The sequence below is a fragment of the Fonticula alba genome (genome assembly GCF_000388065.1).
Source record: "Fonticula alba strain ATCC 38817 unplaced genomic scaffold supercont2.1, whole genome shotgun sequence".
Classification (NCBI taxonomy): Eukaryota; order Rotosphaerida; family Fonticulaceae; genus Fonticula; species Fonticula alba.
The window spans coordinates 4,672,374-4,687,939 of record NW_009242971.1 but is presented as its reverse complement, the minus strand read 5'-3'; the positions used below and the strand labels follow the sequence as shown (position 1 = coordinate 4,687,939).

Here is a 15,566-nt window from a genome sequence, read left to right as displayed (position 1 = left end):
CCGGGCCGGGGAAGTGTTCCCGCTCGCCAATCTCCCATTGAAGCGCAGGAAAATGATACGAGGGGGGCCCGTTTGTTGTCACCCCGTTCCCGGCTCGTCCCCCCGCTCGGACCGAGGAATAGCGCATGGCGGCGACAAGGCACACCGCCGGACGCTCCCGGAAGAGTACACACACGCACACGCACAATACAGGCCTCCAAAAGGGCAAGTACGGGGGCCAGTCCACCGACCATCCCCGCGGCCTCCCATCACAGGGCAGCCGAGTTGGCGTGCCCATTCGGTCCTGCATCCCGGCCGGGGTCGCCCACCCCGACTGGGCAACCGGACCCTCCTCCCGCTTTGGAGCGCCAGACGCGGACACACAGATCCCACTCCTGCCGGCGGAGGACCCGATGAAGTGCCAACTCCATCTCACCCACGTACCAACGTGCGAGCCCGATGCCGCCTCCCGCCTCGCGGCCCCGGCTCTCAAGGCTGACGCCTCGGCACCGGACGAGGGCGCCAAGAAGGGTTTCGGGGACGGGGGGGGGTCGGACCAATCGTCCCGGTGAACACCGCACGATCACCCGGATCCCCACATGTCAGTGTGCGCGTGTGTGGGTGGCGCTCTCGGAGTCACGGCTGCCCAAGGCCAGCCCTTGAAGCCTGCCATTCGGCTCACCGGACGATTTCCTTCGGAGGCCGCGCACACAGGGCCGATGCATCGCCAACGTCCTGGGCGCACGCCTCTTGGGACTTCGGCCGCCCCTCGCCCGGCATATTGTCCCGGCCGGAGAGGCGGCCAGTCCAGGGCGACCAGTTGGCTCTGCTTTGCCCTGCGGCTCGGCACCCGGGGCCAAGCATAGCCCGGGAACTCTCGATCGCCAAGCACGCCGGGGCACGGAATCTCACTGACAAGGCGAGCCCTCCCTCCTTGCCGTGCTCACGAAGTCCACAAGCAAGGTGCCCACCCTATTTGCCACTGCCGGCTGCCAGGCACACATCGGCAGGCTGCACTTTCGCCGCGGGCAGCAAGCCTCCGCCAGGGGGCCTGCAAGATCGCCCCGGGCTCCACCAGCCAGCGGAGCTTCTCACATCTCCGCACCGCGATGCACCCGCTCGGAGTCGACACCGAGGCGAGGTCGACGCCCCCGGGCCGTGCCCGAGGCCCCTCATTTTAGACGTGCCCTCGGCGGGCCCCCGGGCAATCGGTCCACCGGTCCCTCGACCAGGACTGTGCTTCGGTCCCGATGCCCATGGGGGTCGCGCGGTCCGGGCGCGTGTCGTCGCCAAAGGGCAACATGACACATGAAGCCCATGGGCTTCATCACCAAAAGAGCACAAAGCCCGTCTTCTTCCTGTGGCTCCGACTTGCGGAGCACCAGCGCAGCCACTCATGCTCATCTAGCCCGACGACGATTTGCACCTCAGCCAGAGCACCTTCTGAAACACACACACACACATACATACATACATACATACACACACATAGACACACCGCCAGCCAGGCGACATACGATCCATGGCAGACGGCACGCGGCACCGACAAAAAATACCAGCCCCGGTCCCGATGCCGTGTCGACGCGGGACCACCTGCCGCGAGCTCATGCCCCCCCCCCCCCGGGGCCCTGCCACCGGTGGACACCCTTCATCAAAACTCGCCGCGGAGGCAGGATCACCCACTGGCTGGCATGGGCACATGCTCTTGCCCAGCCGGCGAGGAAACCCAAGAAACATGATCCATGGGCACTTTCAAAAGCCCGCCCCCGGAATCGCCTCCGGACACATCTGTCCAACAATGGAGGCCGCCGGGTGCCTTGGCAGACTCATGGCCGAGAAAGGTACGCCATGAACGGCGGCACCCCTCGGGTGGGAGGCCCCCATAAGCCCGGCCGTGCCCCTCGTTCGGCCGTCCCCCCCCCCCCCCCCTCCGCCCCCCTCCCCCCGGCCGATCGGCCGCACACACCCGCCTCGGCCATCAAGACAGATCCCCCTTTCCGGGGGGGGGCCTGCCCACGCGGCTCCGGCCACACACACACACACACACACACACATACACAAACAAACAAACAGGCGACGCCCGTGGGCCTTTCCCTGCTCTGCCTGGCCACAAACGAAGGCGCATGCCGCCTCCGAACGCCAGGGACACATCGCCCAGCCACAGGGCCTCCCCCTTCCCCCCCGCCCCCCCTCACAGGCCCGGGCATCGACGTGGCATAAAAGCAACCCCTGAAAGGTTCTCAGCCGGCCGTCTCGACGAACACTCAGTGTGGCTGGGACATGCATCACACTCAACGGAGGTCAGGGTGTATTTGGAGCGGGAGAAAGAGTCCCCTCAGGCGCATCGATACCCGTGCGCGCACGCGCGCACAGACACACACATCCAAGTGTACATCCGCCGGGATGCAGCTTGCCGGCGCACCTTGCGCATGCTGCAGGACATCGGGCAAACAAATCGCGGAACTGCCCACACCATTGACCAGCGCACAAGCACCCATCTTGGGGCTATGGCCCTCGCCGCCGCCGCCGGGGCCGCCGCACCGCCGCACAGCGGTCACAAGCCCGGCGGGCCCGGCTGCCTGCGCCTCGCGGATGCGCCGCCACGAAGCCCCATCCCCCGGATGACCGTGTGCCCGAGGGGGAGACCCCTGTCGAAAGGCCGACGGATGGCCGGCCGCGCCCCGGGCCGTCTGGACGTCGGACACCGGCGCTACCGGGCCAGCTGCTGGTTGACCAGCTGGGAATACACCCCGCCGGCGGCCATCAGCTCATCGTGCGTGCCCTGCTGCGCGACCACCCCCCGATCGATGACCACAATCTTGTCCGCATGGCGAATGGTCGCCAGCCGATGCGCCACCACGATCGTCGTCCGGCCCTTGGAGGCCCGGTCGAGGGCCTCCTGCACGATGGCCTCCGACTCGGAGTCCAGCGCCGATGTCGCCTCATCCAGCAGCAGGATGCTCGGCTTCCGGACGATCGCCCGGGCGATGGCCACGCGTTGCTTTTGCCCGCCCGAAAGCTGGCCCCCCCGGATGCCGACGTCCGTGTCGTACCCGGACTCCAGGGCCTGGATGAAGGCATGGGCGCTGGCCGCCTCGGCCGCCTCCTGCACCTCCTCCTCGGTGGCCTCCGGCCGGCCGTAGAGGATGTTCTCGCGAATGGTCCCGGCAAAGAGGACCGGCTCCTGGTGCACCAGGCCCATGCCCCGGCGGAGGTCCGCCACCGGGATATCCCGCACATCCACCCCGTCAACCAGGACCTGCCCGGCGGTCGGGTCATAGAAGCGCTCCAGCAGCCGAATCAGCGCCGACTTCCCGGACCCCGAAGTCCCCACCAGGGCCACGGTCTGGCCGGGCTCCGCCGTGAAGCTCACCCCGCGCAGGATCAGCTGGTTCGGGCGCCGGGGATACGCGAAGTGCACCTCGCGGAACTCCACATACCCCTGGGTCGTGGGCCGGCCCTCCTGCCCGTGGCCAGCACCGGCCAGCGGGTCGATCGCCCGCTGGCGATCAATCACCTGGAAGAGCGCCACCAGCGACCCCCGCGCGCGAGCATACCCCGGAGCCAGGGCCGCGATCTGCCCGGCCGTCGTCGATCCGAAGACCACCGCGAACACGCCGCGGATGACCTGCGAAAAGTCGCACAGCCCGGCCTCCACATTGCGCGCACCATACCAGAAGGCCAGCGCAAAGATGAAGTAGAAAATCGGATCCACCAAGCCAAACCCCAGGCCGACCAGCTGGGAGACCAGAAAGAGAGACACACCCAAGAATGAAGGGCAAGGAGGTCCGCATACCCGATGGCGAGTCAGCATCACTCGGCCTTGCACAGGGGCGCACACCGGGAGAGGGGGGGGGGGGCGAAAAAAAAGAAGGGAAAAACACCCGGCCCCGGCCACGCACCTGCGAGCTCCGCAAGCAGGCCCGCATCGGCCCCTGGAGGGCCTGGGAAAACCGCCGGGCGAAGACTTCCTGCCGATTCAAGGCCATCACCGTGCGAATGCTGGTGATGGCCTCGACCGCGCAGTTGCCGCTCAGCTCGAAGGCCCGGCGGCCCTTGTCATTGAGCCTTGCCGTGGCCATGGTCGACAGATAGCCGCACATCAGCGAAAAGGGCATGCAGGCCATCGCCACCAGGCCCAGCCGCCAGCAGGACACCGTCGCCAGGATCAGGCTCCCGACCACCGTCGTCAGGGTCACCACGATGGCCGTCAGCCAGCTGACCATGCTGCCTTGGACGTTGTCGGCGAAAAGCGACAGCCGAGCCGCCAGGGCCCCGGTGGCGTTCTCCGGCCGCTCGAACCAGGCCAGCTCCTGCCGCACCACGGCCTGGAAGGTGCGCTTGCGCATCCGGTCGGCCACCCGCTCGGCCGTCACAAGCTGCCCGACATTCATCAAGTAGCTGGCCACCGCGGCATATATCCCCAGGCCGAGATACACCAAGCCCCAGAGGAGGGCCGCCTCGCGGAGATCCGCCCCGCGCTTGAAGTTCAGGGTCTCCGTCATTTCCGCCGTAAAGTAGGCATACAGCGCGTAGATGGCCCCGAAGAGCACGGCCCCAAGCACCGCCATCAGGATATAGTGCCAGTCCCCGCGGGATTGCATGTATGCCCGGAAGACCGGGCTGCTTTGGTACTTTCGCTGCATCCAGCAGATGGGACGGCGGGGAAGAGGAGCAGGAGGCCGTGCCAACAAGCCGATGCGAAGCACCGCAGCAAATCGGAAGAGAGGCAAGGGGGAAGGGGGGAAAGGCAAACACAGACAGGCATAAGAACAAGACAGAAAAAAAAGAACCAGACAGACAAAAAGAACCAGACAGACAAAAAGAACCAAACCGAGCGAGCAAGGCAGGGGAAGACGGCTCGCCAGAGCCGGACGCACGCCCGCCGACCGGGGGCTGACATCGAGCAGCTCATCAAGCGAAGGGTCCTCCTCCGCCGGCGCGATGGCATCCGGGTCCTCGTCGTCCAGGGCGCCGGCGACATCCGACCCAGGGGGGTCGGAAATGCTGGCCGCCTTCTCGGCCATGTCCTGGCACAGGACCAAATCCGCATACATGCCGCCGGCCGCCATGAGCTCCTCATGCGTGCCCTGCTGCACGACGACCCCCTCGTCGACCACCACAATCAGGTCCGCATGGCGGATGGTCGACAGCCGGTGGGCGATGACCAGCGTCGTCCGGCCCTTCGACGCTCGGTCCAGGGCATTCTGCACCACGCGCTCCGACCGGGTGTCCAGCGCCGACGTCGCCTCATCCAGGAGAAGGATCTTGGGATTGGAGATGAGCGCGCGGGCGATGGCGATGCGCTGCTTCTGCCCGCCCGACAGCAGGCTCCCACGCTCGCCCACCTGCGAGGCGTACCCCTGCGGAAGACGCGTCACAAAGTCATGGGCATTGGCCAGCCGGCAGGCGGCCTCCACCTCGGCATCCGTGGCGCCGGGCTTGCCGAAGCGCACATTCTCCGACACGCTGCCGGAAAAGAGCACCGGCTCCTGCTGCACCAGCGCCAGGGTCCCCCGCAGCCATCGGATGGACAGCCGCCGGACATCCACCCCATCCAGCTTCACCGCCCCGGACGCCGGGTCATAGAAGCGCTCGAGCAATTGCAAGAGCGTGGACTTGCAGCTGCCCGAATGCCCGACCAGGGCCACCGTGGTGCCGGCCTTGACATTCAGATTCAGCCCGCGCAGGACCGGGCTCTCCGGGCGACTGGGATAGGCAAAGTGCAAATCCTCAAATGCCAAGTCCCCGAGCACGGTCTCCGGCTTCAGGCCCTCATCGCTCAGGTTGTCGATGGCCGGCCGGCGATCCAGGATCCCGAAGATGCCGGCCGCCGCGCCGAGCCCCTGCGCCAGGCTCGACAGGCTCGGGCCCACCTGCCCGATGGCAGTCGAGGCCATCATCACCGTCAAGAAGACGATGATCACCTCCCCGGTGTCCAGGCGCCCCCGGTTCACCTGGCCCGAGCCATACCAAAAGGCAAACCCATACAGGGAGTAGGTCACCAGGTAGATGAAGCCCATGCCCAGGCCATTGATGTGGGCCCGACGCTCGCCGGTCCGCACGGCCGGCGCCAGGGCCCGCGCATAGCGACTCAGCTCGCGCACCTCCCCGCCAAAGGCCGCCACGGTGCGCATGGCCCCGAACACCTCTTCGGCCACGGCGCCGGCCGACGCATGCGCATGCTGGCCCTCGGCCACCAGGCCCCGAAGCACCCGGCCAGACACGACACCCGAGAGCAGCAGCAGCGGCAGCAGCAGCCCGGCCACCACCAGCGTCATGCGCCAGGAATGGACAAAGGCAATCGAGAAGGCCGACACAAAGAGCGCCGCATTTTGCACCAATGCCCCGAACTTCTCCGAGATGGCGTCCTGCATCAGGATGATGTCGGCATTGATGCGCGACGTCACCGACCCCTCCTTCTGCGTGTCAAACCACCCGGCCTCCTGCCGCAGCAGGGCCCGGAAGTACAGCTCCCGAACCCGCGTCGCCTGGCGATAGGAGGTGTACATGAAGCTCGACGTTTGGAGATAGGCCGCCACCAGGCAAATGAACCCGAACACCGCGAACCACACCACCCGCTCGGCCACCGTCCGTACGAGCTCCGCATTCGGGTCCCCAAAGGCATTGACAATGTCACCGGTGATGAGGGTAAACACCGGCTGCAGGGCCCCGTGCACGGCCGCCGCCAGGGTCCCCACCGCGATCAGGACCAAGTCCGTCTTGCGTGCGAAGCGAAATAACTCCCAGATCGGGATCGACGCGGCCGGCGGGTCGCCCTTCGTCGAGGCCGCCGGCCCGGGAGTGGCGGCCGGAGGCCGCTCATCGAGGTCCGCCAGCGGGATGCCCGGCTGTCGGTTCAATTCCGGCGAGCTCGGTGGCGAGGGCGAGCTGCTCATTTCGGAGTCCGTCGTCGCCCAGCGGCCGCGGCAAGGGCAGCCCGGTGTCGGAGAAATGCCCCGCTCGAGGGGGGGGGGGGGGGGAGGAGTCGGGAAGAGGGGCTCTTTCCGAAGGGGGGACCCACGGGCCAGGGACCGAGAGAGGGCGAGCGCGGAAGGGAAAGCGACAAGGGGACAGCGAGAGGAAGAAGGGGGGGGGGGAGTCGAGTAGATGTGAGGGACATTCTGTCCCCGGGGCCGGGGGCGCCGATGCCCAAGTATCCTGCGGGAGGTCCGAACTGGGTCGCAGCCAGCTGGGGGGGGGCGGCCAGGCGCCATCGGGGCCGAGAGACTGCCGGCCGGCCAAGACGGCGCCGCGCGGCCACCCCCCACATTTGTCATCGCTCCGGGGCCGCGGTTGCTCTGCAGGGGCGCGCACCGGGCCCAGTGAAGGGGGCCAGACCCCCGGTGCAGCTTGGACACCCTGGGCCCCGGGATCGGGCCGCGCCATGCCCGGCCGAACGGGGCTCCCCCGTTTGCCGAAGCCGCCACGGGCCCGTGGCGCCAAGGCCATCGGCTCTTCGGCGAGGAGGAATTCTCGATGCCCGCACCCTTCCCGGCCAGGCCCCCGCCTCGGCCGCAGGGGGAGACTTTTTCCCTCGGCGCCGGCGGACCGCCCTCGGGCCGACATTCCCCCCGACCGCAGGGGGGACCTGGCCCATGCGCGGGCGGGTGCCCGCGCGCGAGCCCCCCTTCGCAAGGCCCCCGTGGCGAAAGGAAAACGCCCCCCCCCCCCTCTCCGCCCAGCCCCAAGTGGACCTGCACTCCGGAGGGCCATCTTGGTCTCGACCGCGACAAGCATGCCCCCCGGTGCCAACGCATCACACGGATGCGCACCCCGCGGCCCGCCGACACGGACGGGGCCCATTTTCCCAGGAGGGGGCCTCCAGAGCACGGCCGGCTGTCCCGGCCACCTTCCCCTGTGGCGCCCTGGCCTGCATACGCCTGCTCCGCGGGTCGAAGCCTCGGGCCCCGTGCATCATGCATTCTGGGGGGGGGGGGGGGGCGCTTTCCCCGCCCCCTGCGAGGTGTGTGTGTGTGTGTGCGGGGAATCACTCAGCGGCTTGGGGCTGGCTCCGGCGAAGGCCACCCCGGCAGCCCGCACGGCCGCCATTCGCCGATCGATCAGCAGCCAGGGCACTTGGCGGAGGTGGCCCACCGGCAGCTTCCGAGCCCCCGGGCAGGCTCGGCGCGCTCTTAGCGACCAACCATCCCGACGCGATCCACATGGGGCTTGACCGTGGGCACACATGCAACCAAGATCCCGACTGGGGAGGGGATTGTGTGTGTGGGCGTGGGTGTGGGCGTGGGTGTGGGCGTGGGTGTGGGCGTGGGTGTGGGCGTGGGTGTGTGGGTGGGTGTGCACGTCCGGCCAATGCCGCCGAGGGGCGGGGCGGGCGAAGGACGCCGCCGCGCTTTCCGTGCTAGGACCCGGCAACACCGGGACATCGGTGCACCGGCTCGGGGCCAGGTGTGCGCATGCCCCTCGCGGGCAGCACCCAGCTCCGACAATGCGACCACACCTGGATCAAAGCACGCTCAGGGGGGGGAGGGGGACCTGGCAGTGGCCAGGGAAGTGTCCGGGGACCGGCCGGGCACAGGGCGCGCCCCGCCCGTCCCCGTGGCAAATCAGACCCTCGGCTCGGTGCACAGGTTATGGACCATGTGTCCTTCAAATGCGGAGCCTCCTCACACAGGATGGCATATGGTCCATCGGGCAAGGGCCCTCCCGACAGCCGCAGGACATCACACCAACGCTGACCAAAACATAAGGGGGGGGGGGTTGCACGACCGCGAGCAGCCACCCACGAGCATGCCGCGCGTGGCCCCACAATGTCCGAAGCCGGGGCCTCAGGAGGCCGGTGGGCCGGCCAGCCGGCCGGTCGGTGAAACCATCGTCAGCAGACCACCATGTCTGCTCCTGCGAGGCGGTGTGTCCGGTGGGCGGCCGAGGTTGCGGCCCATGGCAAGGCAAAGGAGGGCAACTTTTCTCGGACGAGCCGGACGAGCGCGGCCATTCGACGGCATGGGCCGGCCGGCAAAGGACGCCCTCGACGGCATCACACCTCGCCGGGGCCGGATCATCCAGGAGGTGAACCCATCTCAGGAGCCGGGAGGACGCGAAGAGGCACGCGACAAGGGGCACAGAGTCCAGGGGATGGGGCTCCGGCCGAGGGGGAAAACACCGCGCAGACACTTGGCAGGACAGCCACTTTGCCAAGGCCAACATGCTGGGCGCATCTTCCCAGGCAGGGTCTCCGGCCGCAAGGCAGCCTGCTCGGTTGAAATGCACCCCGCGGCGTTCGACTCGCCACATACCATGGACTCGGCCTTTTTTTTTTTCGAGCCTGCCAGGGACCGCCATGCCTGACAGGGCACCTTCCCTTCCTCGGCCCCGGCTCCCGAGGCAGTCCAGCCCAGGCGAAGCAAAGGCCCGGCAGCGTTGCTCGTGGCGTCGGTCTTGACCGCAGCGGTGGCCAAAGAACTGGATGTGCCTCGGCGGTGGGCGGGGCTTTGCCACATGCAAAAGCCCGCCTCGGAGAACAACGGCAGCCGGGACTTGGCTCGGGAATGATCATCCAATGGGGCAGGGCCCCTGCCGGCAAAAGCACCCACCGGTAGGACCGGAGGAGGCGGATCTCACGCCGGTGGCCGGCCCGCGGAGCCGCGCCCTCATCGGGGAGCATCCGCCCGAGGGGCATCCCAGCGCGCGGCGGCCGATCGGTCGGGCGCCAAGTCGGATATGATTCTTTCTCACGGGGCCCCGCCGCTGGGGCTCCGACCGGCGCGAAAAAGCAAACACCATCCTCTGGGAACACCCGACTCGCCATCATCCGCCCCCGGGGCCCGGCCCGGCCCCGGGCATCCTCCAACAAATGGCCCAAACACGGGGCCCATGAGACAAGCGTCGCGGGCCGGCCGGCCCAGCACCTGCGACAAGAACCAGCTACTGCCAGCGCATTGGGGGCATGGCCGGCCCCCCGGTCGGGGCAAGGGCGGGGAGCACCTTGCCGCCGGGGCCCCCAGCGGCCCATCCTACGGAATATATCCAGCTCAGTGAGGGGCAGGGAATAAATAATGGCCCTTTTTGATATGATCCCTCTCCAGGCCTGCGGGATTTGCCCCTCCGGAGGGGTTTCCGAAGCGGGTTTCGACACGACAGCCTCCCTTAAAAAAAAAAGGGCGTCCCCTGTGACATTTGCCTGTTCCTTCCCTCCCCTCTCGCCTTCTTCCGTGAGCACTCGCATAAAGAGGCCGGTGGTGTGCTCCCCACGGCCGAGCCCCGAGCCTGGCCGAGCGTCCTCCGGCCCTCACCGAACATGACGCCCCGCGCCACCCCCTCCCCACCCCCGGCAACGACCGGAATCCCGGTCGCTCGGCAAGAGGCCCCTCTTTCGGTGGCTGATCTCTGGCCGCGCGTCGCCCACTTGGAAAGGCACGCATGGCGCACGGGCCAACAGCGCACATCCCCGCCCTCAACGTCAGTCCGGCACATTTGTGTCTATCTGCCCTCGGCAAAACAAACGCCGTTCAACATCCGTGCATGTGGTCTGCGCGCACCGGTCCAAGTGTTTCGGGCGAGGGGGGCCCCTGTTCCGGCCACCACACACCCTCCCCCGCTGCCTTGGTGATCGTGGCTGATGCACTGCCGCCTCCCTGCCCTTTTCCGCTTCCTTCCCCGCCAATACTCTGCGGTTGTGCGCTCCCTCCGCAAGAGGGTCCGCCATTGGGATGTGGCAATCGACCGAGCCGAGGGCTGGGGCCCCTCGATCGCGAATGGTTTCTTCTTGGAACGCCGGCGGCCCACTTTGTGGCTTTTTCTTTCACGGGACACGCTTCGCCGGTCCATGGCGACGGTTGTCCTTGCTCGACCGGGCGTCGAAGTCCCCGGCCGCCCGGGCTGGCACCCCGGCCGAGGAAGCCACGCCCGCGCCGATGACGACGGTGCCCCCTCGAACCCCGTGTGACGCATGCGCCCAGCGCCATCGGGAGGACGTGCTCACCTCGTGGGGATCTTGCTCGGCCGCGTGCCGGGGCTCGCGTACCGCCACTCCCACGCCCCCAAAGTGGTCAGGAGGTACACCTCGGCCGTTGTGTGGCTGCGGCCCGGGGTGGCCGGCCCCGACATCGCCGCCATGCGCCTCGCGCCTCGCCAGGCATCGTCCATCCCGCCATGTGACCTGTTCATAGGCCCCCATGCTATGTCCACTGACCACGGGGAGCCTGGTGCGACTGCGGGGCACGCCCACGCCGCCCCCCAGGGCAGACGTGCTGCCTGGCACACCGGCCAATGGCCGTGCCCTCCATGACCATTCACCACTCCGTGGCATGGCAAGAATAAGCCCGCCAGCTTCCAGCACCGTGGATCGCGGTCGCGCGCCAGGCGTCGCGCGCCGAGCGAGCCGCCACATTGGCCCGCTGGCACTGTGCGCCCATATTCCACCGCACATGCCTCTCCGGGGGAGTCTGCGAGCGAGAGCAGAGGACGCCCTTCCGGCGGCCGGGTCCTCTGGGCCACCCCAGCCGAGCTTCCCGCCCCTCCCCTCGTTGGGCAGGTGTGCACCCTGCCGGAGGTGACCGCGCGCCCAAGGCTCCCTGGCGCCGAAACCGCCATTGTCCACGCCAGCCGCGACCTCTCCGATTAATTCTCCGGGCGCGTGGCCTGCTTGGCGGGGCACCTGCGCACGCCCCTCCCGGGAAGTTCCATCAGGTGAGCCAATGCGACAGCAAGCGCCCGGACTGAGAGCCGCCTGGCCTTCTTCCAGGCGTTTCGACTCGCGTGGTGGATGGCCGTTCGCGGGACAAAGTCGCCACCCAGCCGGCCGGGCGTCGGCGACGCCACTCGGTGCGGCGGCCTACACACCATCGACCCTGGCCGTCCATGTGTCTCGCACTTGATCGATGTCAAGATACAACGCACCTCATGGGCGGCTTGTACGATCGCCACTGCCCAGCTCCACGCAACATGCGCATCCGGGCCGCAGGTCTGCCTCCTGTGATGTGGTCCATCGGAAAGGGTCTTGCCGCCGGCAAGCGTTTTCCGATGGCCGTGTGGCAAGTGCACACGTTCCGCCCCCGGTAGTGCCAAAGGGCTTTGGCGCTCGATGGGGCCTGGGCATTTATGGTGCTGCCGGCGGGCCTGACACCCGGAGGCCCTCGAAAAAAGACCGGCTACCTGGCCGACGGCAGCAGCCAGCCAGCCCAGCGGGAGCGGCCGCCTGCTGAAAGGGCAGCTGCTTGGCGGATGGTCGGGTCCCCTTCGCTGGCAGCACCATCACTCCGAGGCAGACATGCGCCATGAATGTTGCCTGTGGCCCAATCCCCCTGCAATGGGCGTCGGTATCATGGCATCCTGTCGCGACTTCGGCCCCGCGAGCGGCGGCGTTCTCCGCCACCGCCCGGCCTTTGCCCAAGTGGTTCCGCTTCTGCAAGCACCCTGCCTGTCCACCATGTCGATACCCTCGCATCCAGCAACGCAAGCAGGCCTCGGGGGCGCTGTCGGCGAAAACCACGCGCCGATGCCCTTCCACTCGACACGGCAGCGCCATAGCCCTAGCCAGATGGGCTGCCGCCCTCGGCGAGGGCGTTTCACTCATGCAGGAGCGGCGGCGCCGCCAATTCCCCCCCTGCCAGCTAGCCAACCCGGCAGAGAGCACAGGCCTGGGTCTGGTCTTGGACCTTGCTGGCGCCTGCCCGGCCGGTCGTGATCGCCACCTTGGCACTGATCATTCCCGGGTTGTGTCACTTTTTCCGCTGGAATGAGAGCGCCGCCTCTGGCTGCATGCTGGCACACCAGACCCGCCCTCGATGCTTCGGCCCGGTGCCTATTGCAATGACCTCAAAGCCCGGGAGCATGGCATCCCCCACGCAGGCCATGGGGCATCTGCGGCCGCCGGCCCGCGCGAGCGCGGAGGCATGCTGTCAAGCAGGCGCTGGTTGGCCCCGCCCCGCGGCTCGCCTGCACGTGTGGCCGGCCCCTTCCAAGAGCGCTCGGAGGATGCTCTCCTGGCACCATGGGCAGCCGCAAGCACCGAGTGCCTGCTCCGATCCACCCGTTGGGTGGCCTCTTTCCGACGCGTCACCGCCCCTTTTTTTCCCACACACCGCGTCGCAAATAGCACCATCTGGGGCCCCGGCACCTTTGACCCTCCATCGCCGGAGCCGGCATCTCAGCCAGCCGGCGTGGCAGGCCAGATCCTCTCATCATGGTCGCACCTGCGTTCTTAGCCCCCACAGGCACCGCTGCGATGGCCCCCTCCCCGCCCGAGGTCGGGCCCTGCGCGGACGCCATGGAGGAACCACAACGCCAACGGATGACCCAGGCGTCCGATGACCGCGTGTCTTCCCGACATGGGTGTCCCATGCCGAGCCTCGCTTTGCAAGCGCCGGGGTTGCCCACGTCGTGCCTTGGCCATCGGTGGCTCCGAGGCGTCGATGCCCCGGCAGTGGGTCAGGAGCCTTCGCGCGGACAGACACAAGCGCAAACCCTCGCTCGGCCTCGGAGCCGGGTGGAAAATGAAGAGTTTTTGTTCCGGCGGCGAGCCCCCTACGCCATGTAAGCCTGTTTAGCTCAGTTGGTAGAGCATGGGACTCTTAATCCCAGGGTCGTGGGTTCGAGCCCCACAGTGGGCTTGCCTCTCTTCCTTTTTGGGGCCGGTGTGTCCACCCACAGCCCAGCTTAGGGCCGCGAGAGAAGGACGCGCACGACGAGGCTCTCCCGGGCACGCACCACTCGTGCGAGGGGCAACCAAACGCCCGCTCCTCTCGTGGCCCTGGCGAGTCCCTGAGCGTGGTCCCCTCTGGGGTCGGCGCTGCCCTCTCTGGCCGGGATGCGCCCCGTCGTCGCCGGGATGACCTTTTGTGACGGCCCGTGCTTTCACCGGCCGGCCGTCAGGCCCCGGCGTGCCGCGGGCCACGAAGAGAGAAGACCCCTGTGGCGGAAAAGCGCGCCGCCACTGGTGAACTCGCGCCGCGCTTGCCCGATGCTCTTTCTCTCTCTCTCTCTCTCTCTCTCTCTCTCTCTCGTCGATCGACGGCGGTAGTTCCCCGGACTCCCTGTCTTGCCGCCCAACCACGCATGTCCCTCTCTCTCCCCCTCTCTCCCCCCCCTCTCTCTCCCCCCCTCTCTCTCTGTCTCTTGAGCCGCCGGAAGAGACTGAGAAAAAGGATGCGCCCAAGATGGCAAAATGGAATTTGACCACGATGCGGCTCGAACACACAACCTCCTGATCCGTAGTCAGGTGCTCTATCCAATTGAGCTACGCGGCCATATGTGGGGGCAACGCGAATACCTTCAAATTCTGTAACCTTCGCCGCCCAAATCCCAGAATTGGTCACGGGTTGTCACGTGACCATATCTGAGAAGTCGGATCCCCGGCTCTCCTCTCCTCTTGGGGAGAGCCGCGCCTCCGTGTACAGACCTTCGCCCCGCCCGGTCGCCTCCTCCCTCGGCGCCCAGGGAAGAGGGCAAGGTGCTCCTTCTCCCATGCGCCTAACCCCTATATAAGGGACGGCATCCGCGCCCTCTTTCCCATGTACGGCTACCCTAGAAAGGATAGTCATTGCCTCCTTGGCCTGGCTTTCTCCCCCCCAAGCCAGTAGTCTCTGATGTAAATACTTTTGCTTCCCCCAACAAGACCGCGCGCGCTTTATTGTCATCGCTTGCCTTCTTGTACCTCTCGAGACGAAATGCTTTCTTCCGAGGCGTGATCTCCATATCGGAGAACAAGCCTCGGTGAATCAGTCCGAGCGTTTCAATTCTCCCCCGAAAAAGGCCCTTCCCCGAGTGAGCCACCGATGTCTCGCCGCACCCCCCGGCAGCCGACACACGCTGGGCAGGGCAACCCTTCGCCCGATCGAGGGCGATGGCACGGGCGCCAGCTTTCCGAGTGCGCCCCCCACCTCAGCCACCAGATGCTCCGGAACAGGTCATTCCTGCTTCTTTTTAGAACGCCCCCGAGCATGGCCTGCCCCTGTGTGTACGGGCAAAATGCATTGCCCTCGTGAACGGCCCCCCCCCCCCCCCGGGTATAGCCGACACGCAGCAGGCCCTTGATTGGGTCAGTCGTCGCGCCCTCCCCCCCGGGGGAGAGATCTCTCGAGGCGTGCCCGCCGACCCGCACCCTCCCCCGGCCCATGCGATGGCTGCACACCAGAGGGCGCCCTCTCATCCGCGAGGAGGAACTGGGGCTCCCCCCGGCGCTGGCCGCGGCCATGCTTCGACTTCGCGGCCCGTTCCGCCACCAGCCCTGGCTTGGTATTATACTCGCGGGCCATGCTGGCGCCGAGCGGGAATCCGCCCGCCCGCGCCCCCCCATGTATGCAGACCCGGATCTGGCTCCCCCCCCCTCGCAACAGGGCGGAGGGAGGGAGCATGCTCGACCACCGGGAGTGGTGAAGCAAAAAGACCTCCCGATCCGGGAATTGAACCCGGGCCTCCCGCGTGACAGGCGGGGATTCTCACCACTATACTAATCGGGACTTCAGATGGGGGATTGTCGTCCGGGGAGGCTCTTGTTGCTTTCTGGCTTGCCTCTCTCCCTGGTACACCCTCGGCGTCTCGCCCTATCCGAGGTTCGCCGGGCGTGCTCCCCTCAAGCAACATACCCCGGCCCCATGCCTGAACCCAGGCCCCCCCCCCCCCCCCCC

The 15,566-nt window shown here is 67.5% G+C and overlaps 2 protein-coding genes and 3 non-coding genes across 5 annotated transcripts; 2 read left to right on the top strand and 3 right to left on the bottom strand.

The window, feature by feature from the left end:
• Positions 1 to 2,689: 2,689 nt before the first annotated feature.
• Positions 2,690 to 6,878, bottom strand: H696_01004 (hypothetical protein; the record flags this gene model as incomplete). Its single annotated transcript, XM_009494891.1, has 3 exons — positions 2,690 to 3,718; positions 3,882 to 4,619; positions 4,860 to 6,878. The coding sequence occupies 3 exons, from the start codon at positions 6,876 to 6,878 to the stop codon at positions 2,690 to 2,692; spliced, it is 3,786 nt and encodes a 1,261-aa protein (XP_009493166.1).
• Positions 6,879 to 12,383: 5,505 nt separating this feature from the next.
• Positions 12,384 to 13,499, top strand: H696_01003 (hypothetical protein). Its single transcript, XM_009494890.1, has one exon. It carries the CDS (start codon positions 12,700 to 12,702, stop codon positions 13,249 to 13,251), a length of 552 nt encoding a protein of 183 aa, XP_009493165.1. The 5' UTR covers positions 12,384 to 12,699; the 3' UTR covers positions 13,252 to 13,499.
• H696_01002 lies at positions 13,478 to 13,550 on the top strand. The gene has a single exon. It is a non-coding gene; the product is annotated as a tRNA-Lys (tRNA).
• A 562-nt stretch (positions 13,551 to 14,112) lies between these two features.
• On the bottom strand, positions 14,113 to 14,186 carry H696_01001. Its single transcript has one exon. It is a non-coding gene; the product is annotated as a tRNA-Arg (tRNA).
• A 1,140-nt stretch (positions 14,187 to 15,326) lies between these two features.
• Positions 15,327 to 15,398, bottom strand: H696_01000. The gene has a single exon. It is a non-coding gene; the product is annotated as a tRNA-Asp (tRNA).
• Between the last annotated feature and the right edge of the window lie 168 nt (positions 15,399 to 15,566).

Coding starts and splice junctions, on each gene's coding strand:
- H696_01003 (XM_009494890.1), top strand. CDS start 12,700: ATGCTGGCACACCAGACCCGCCCTCGATGCTTCGGCCCGGTGCCTATT.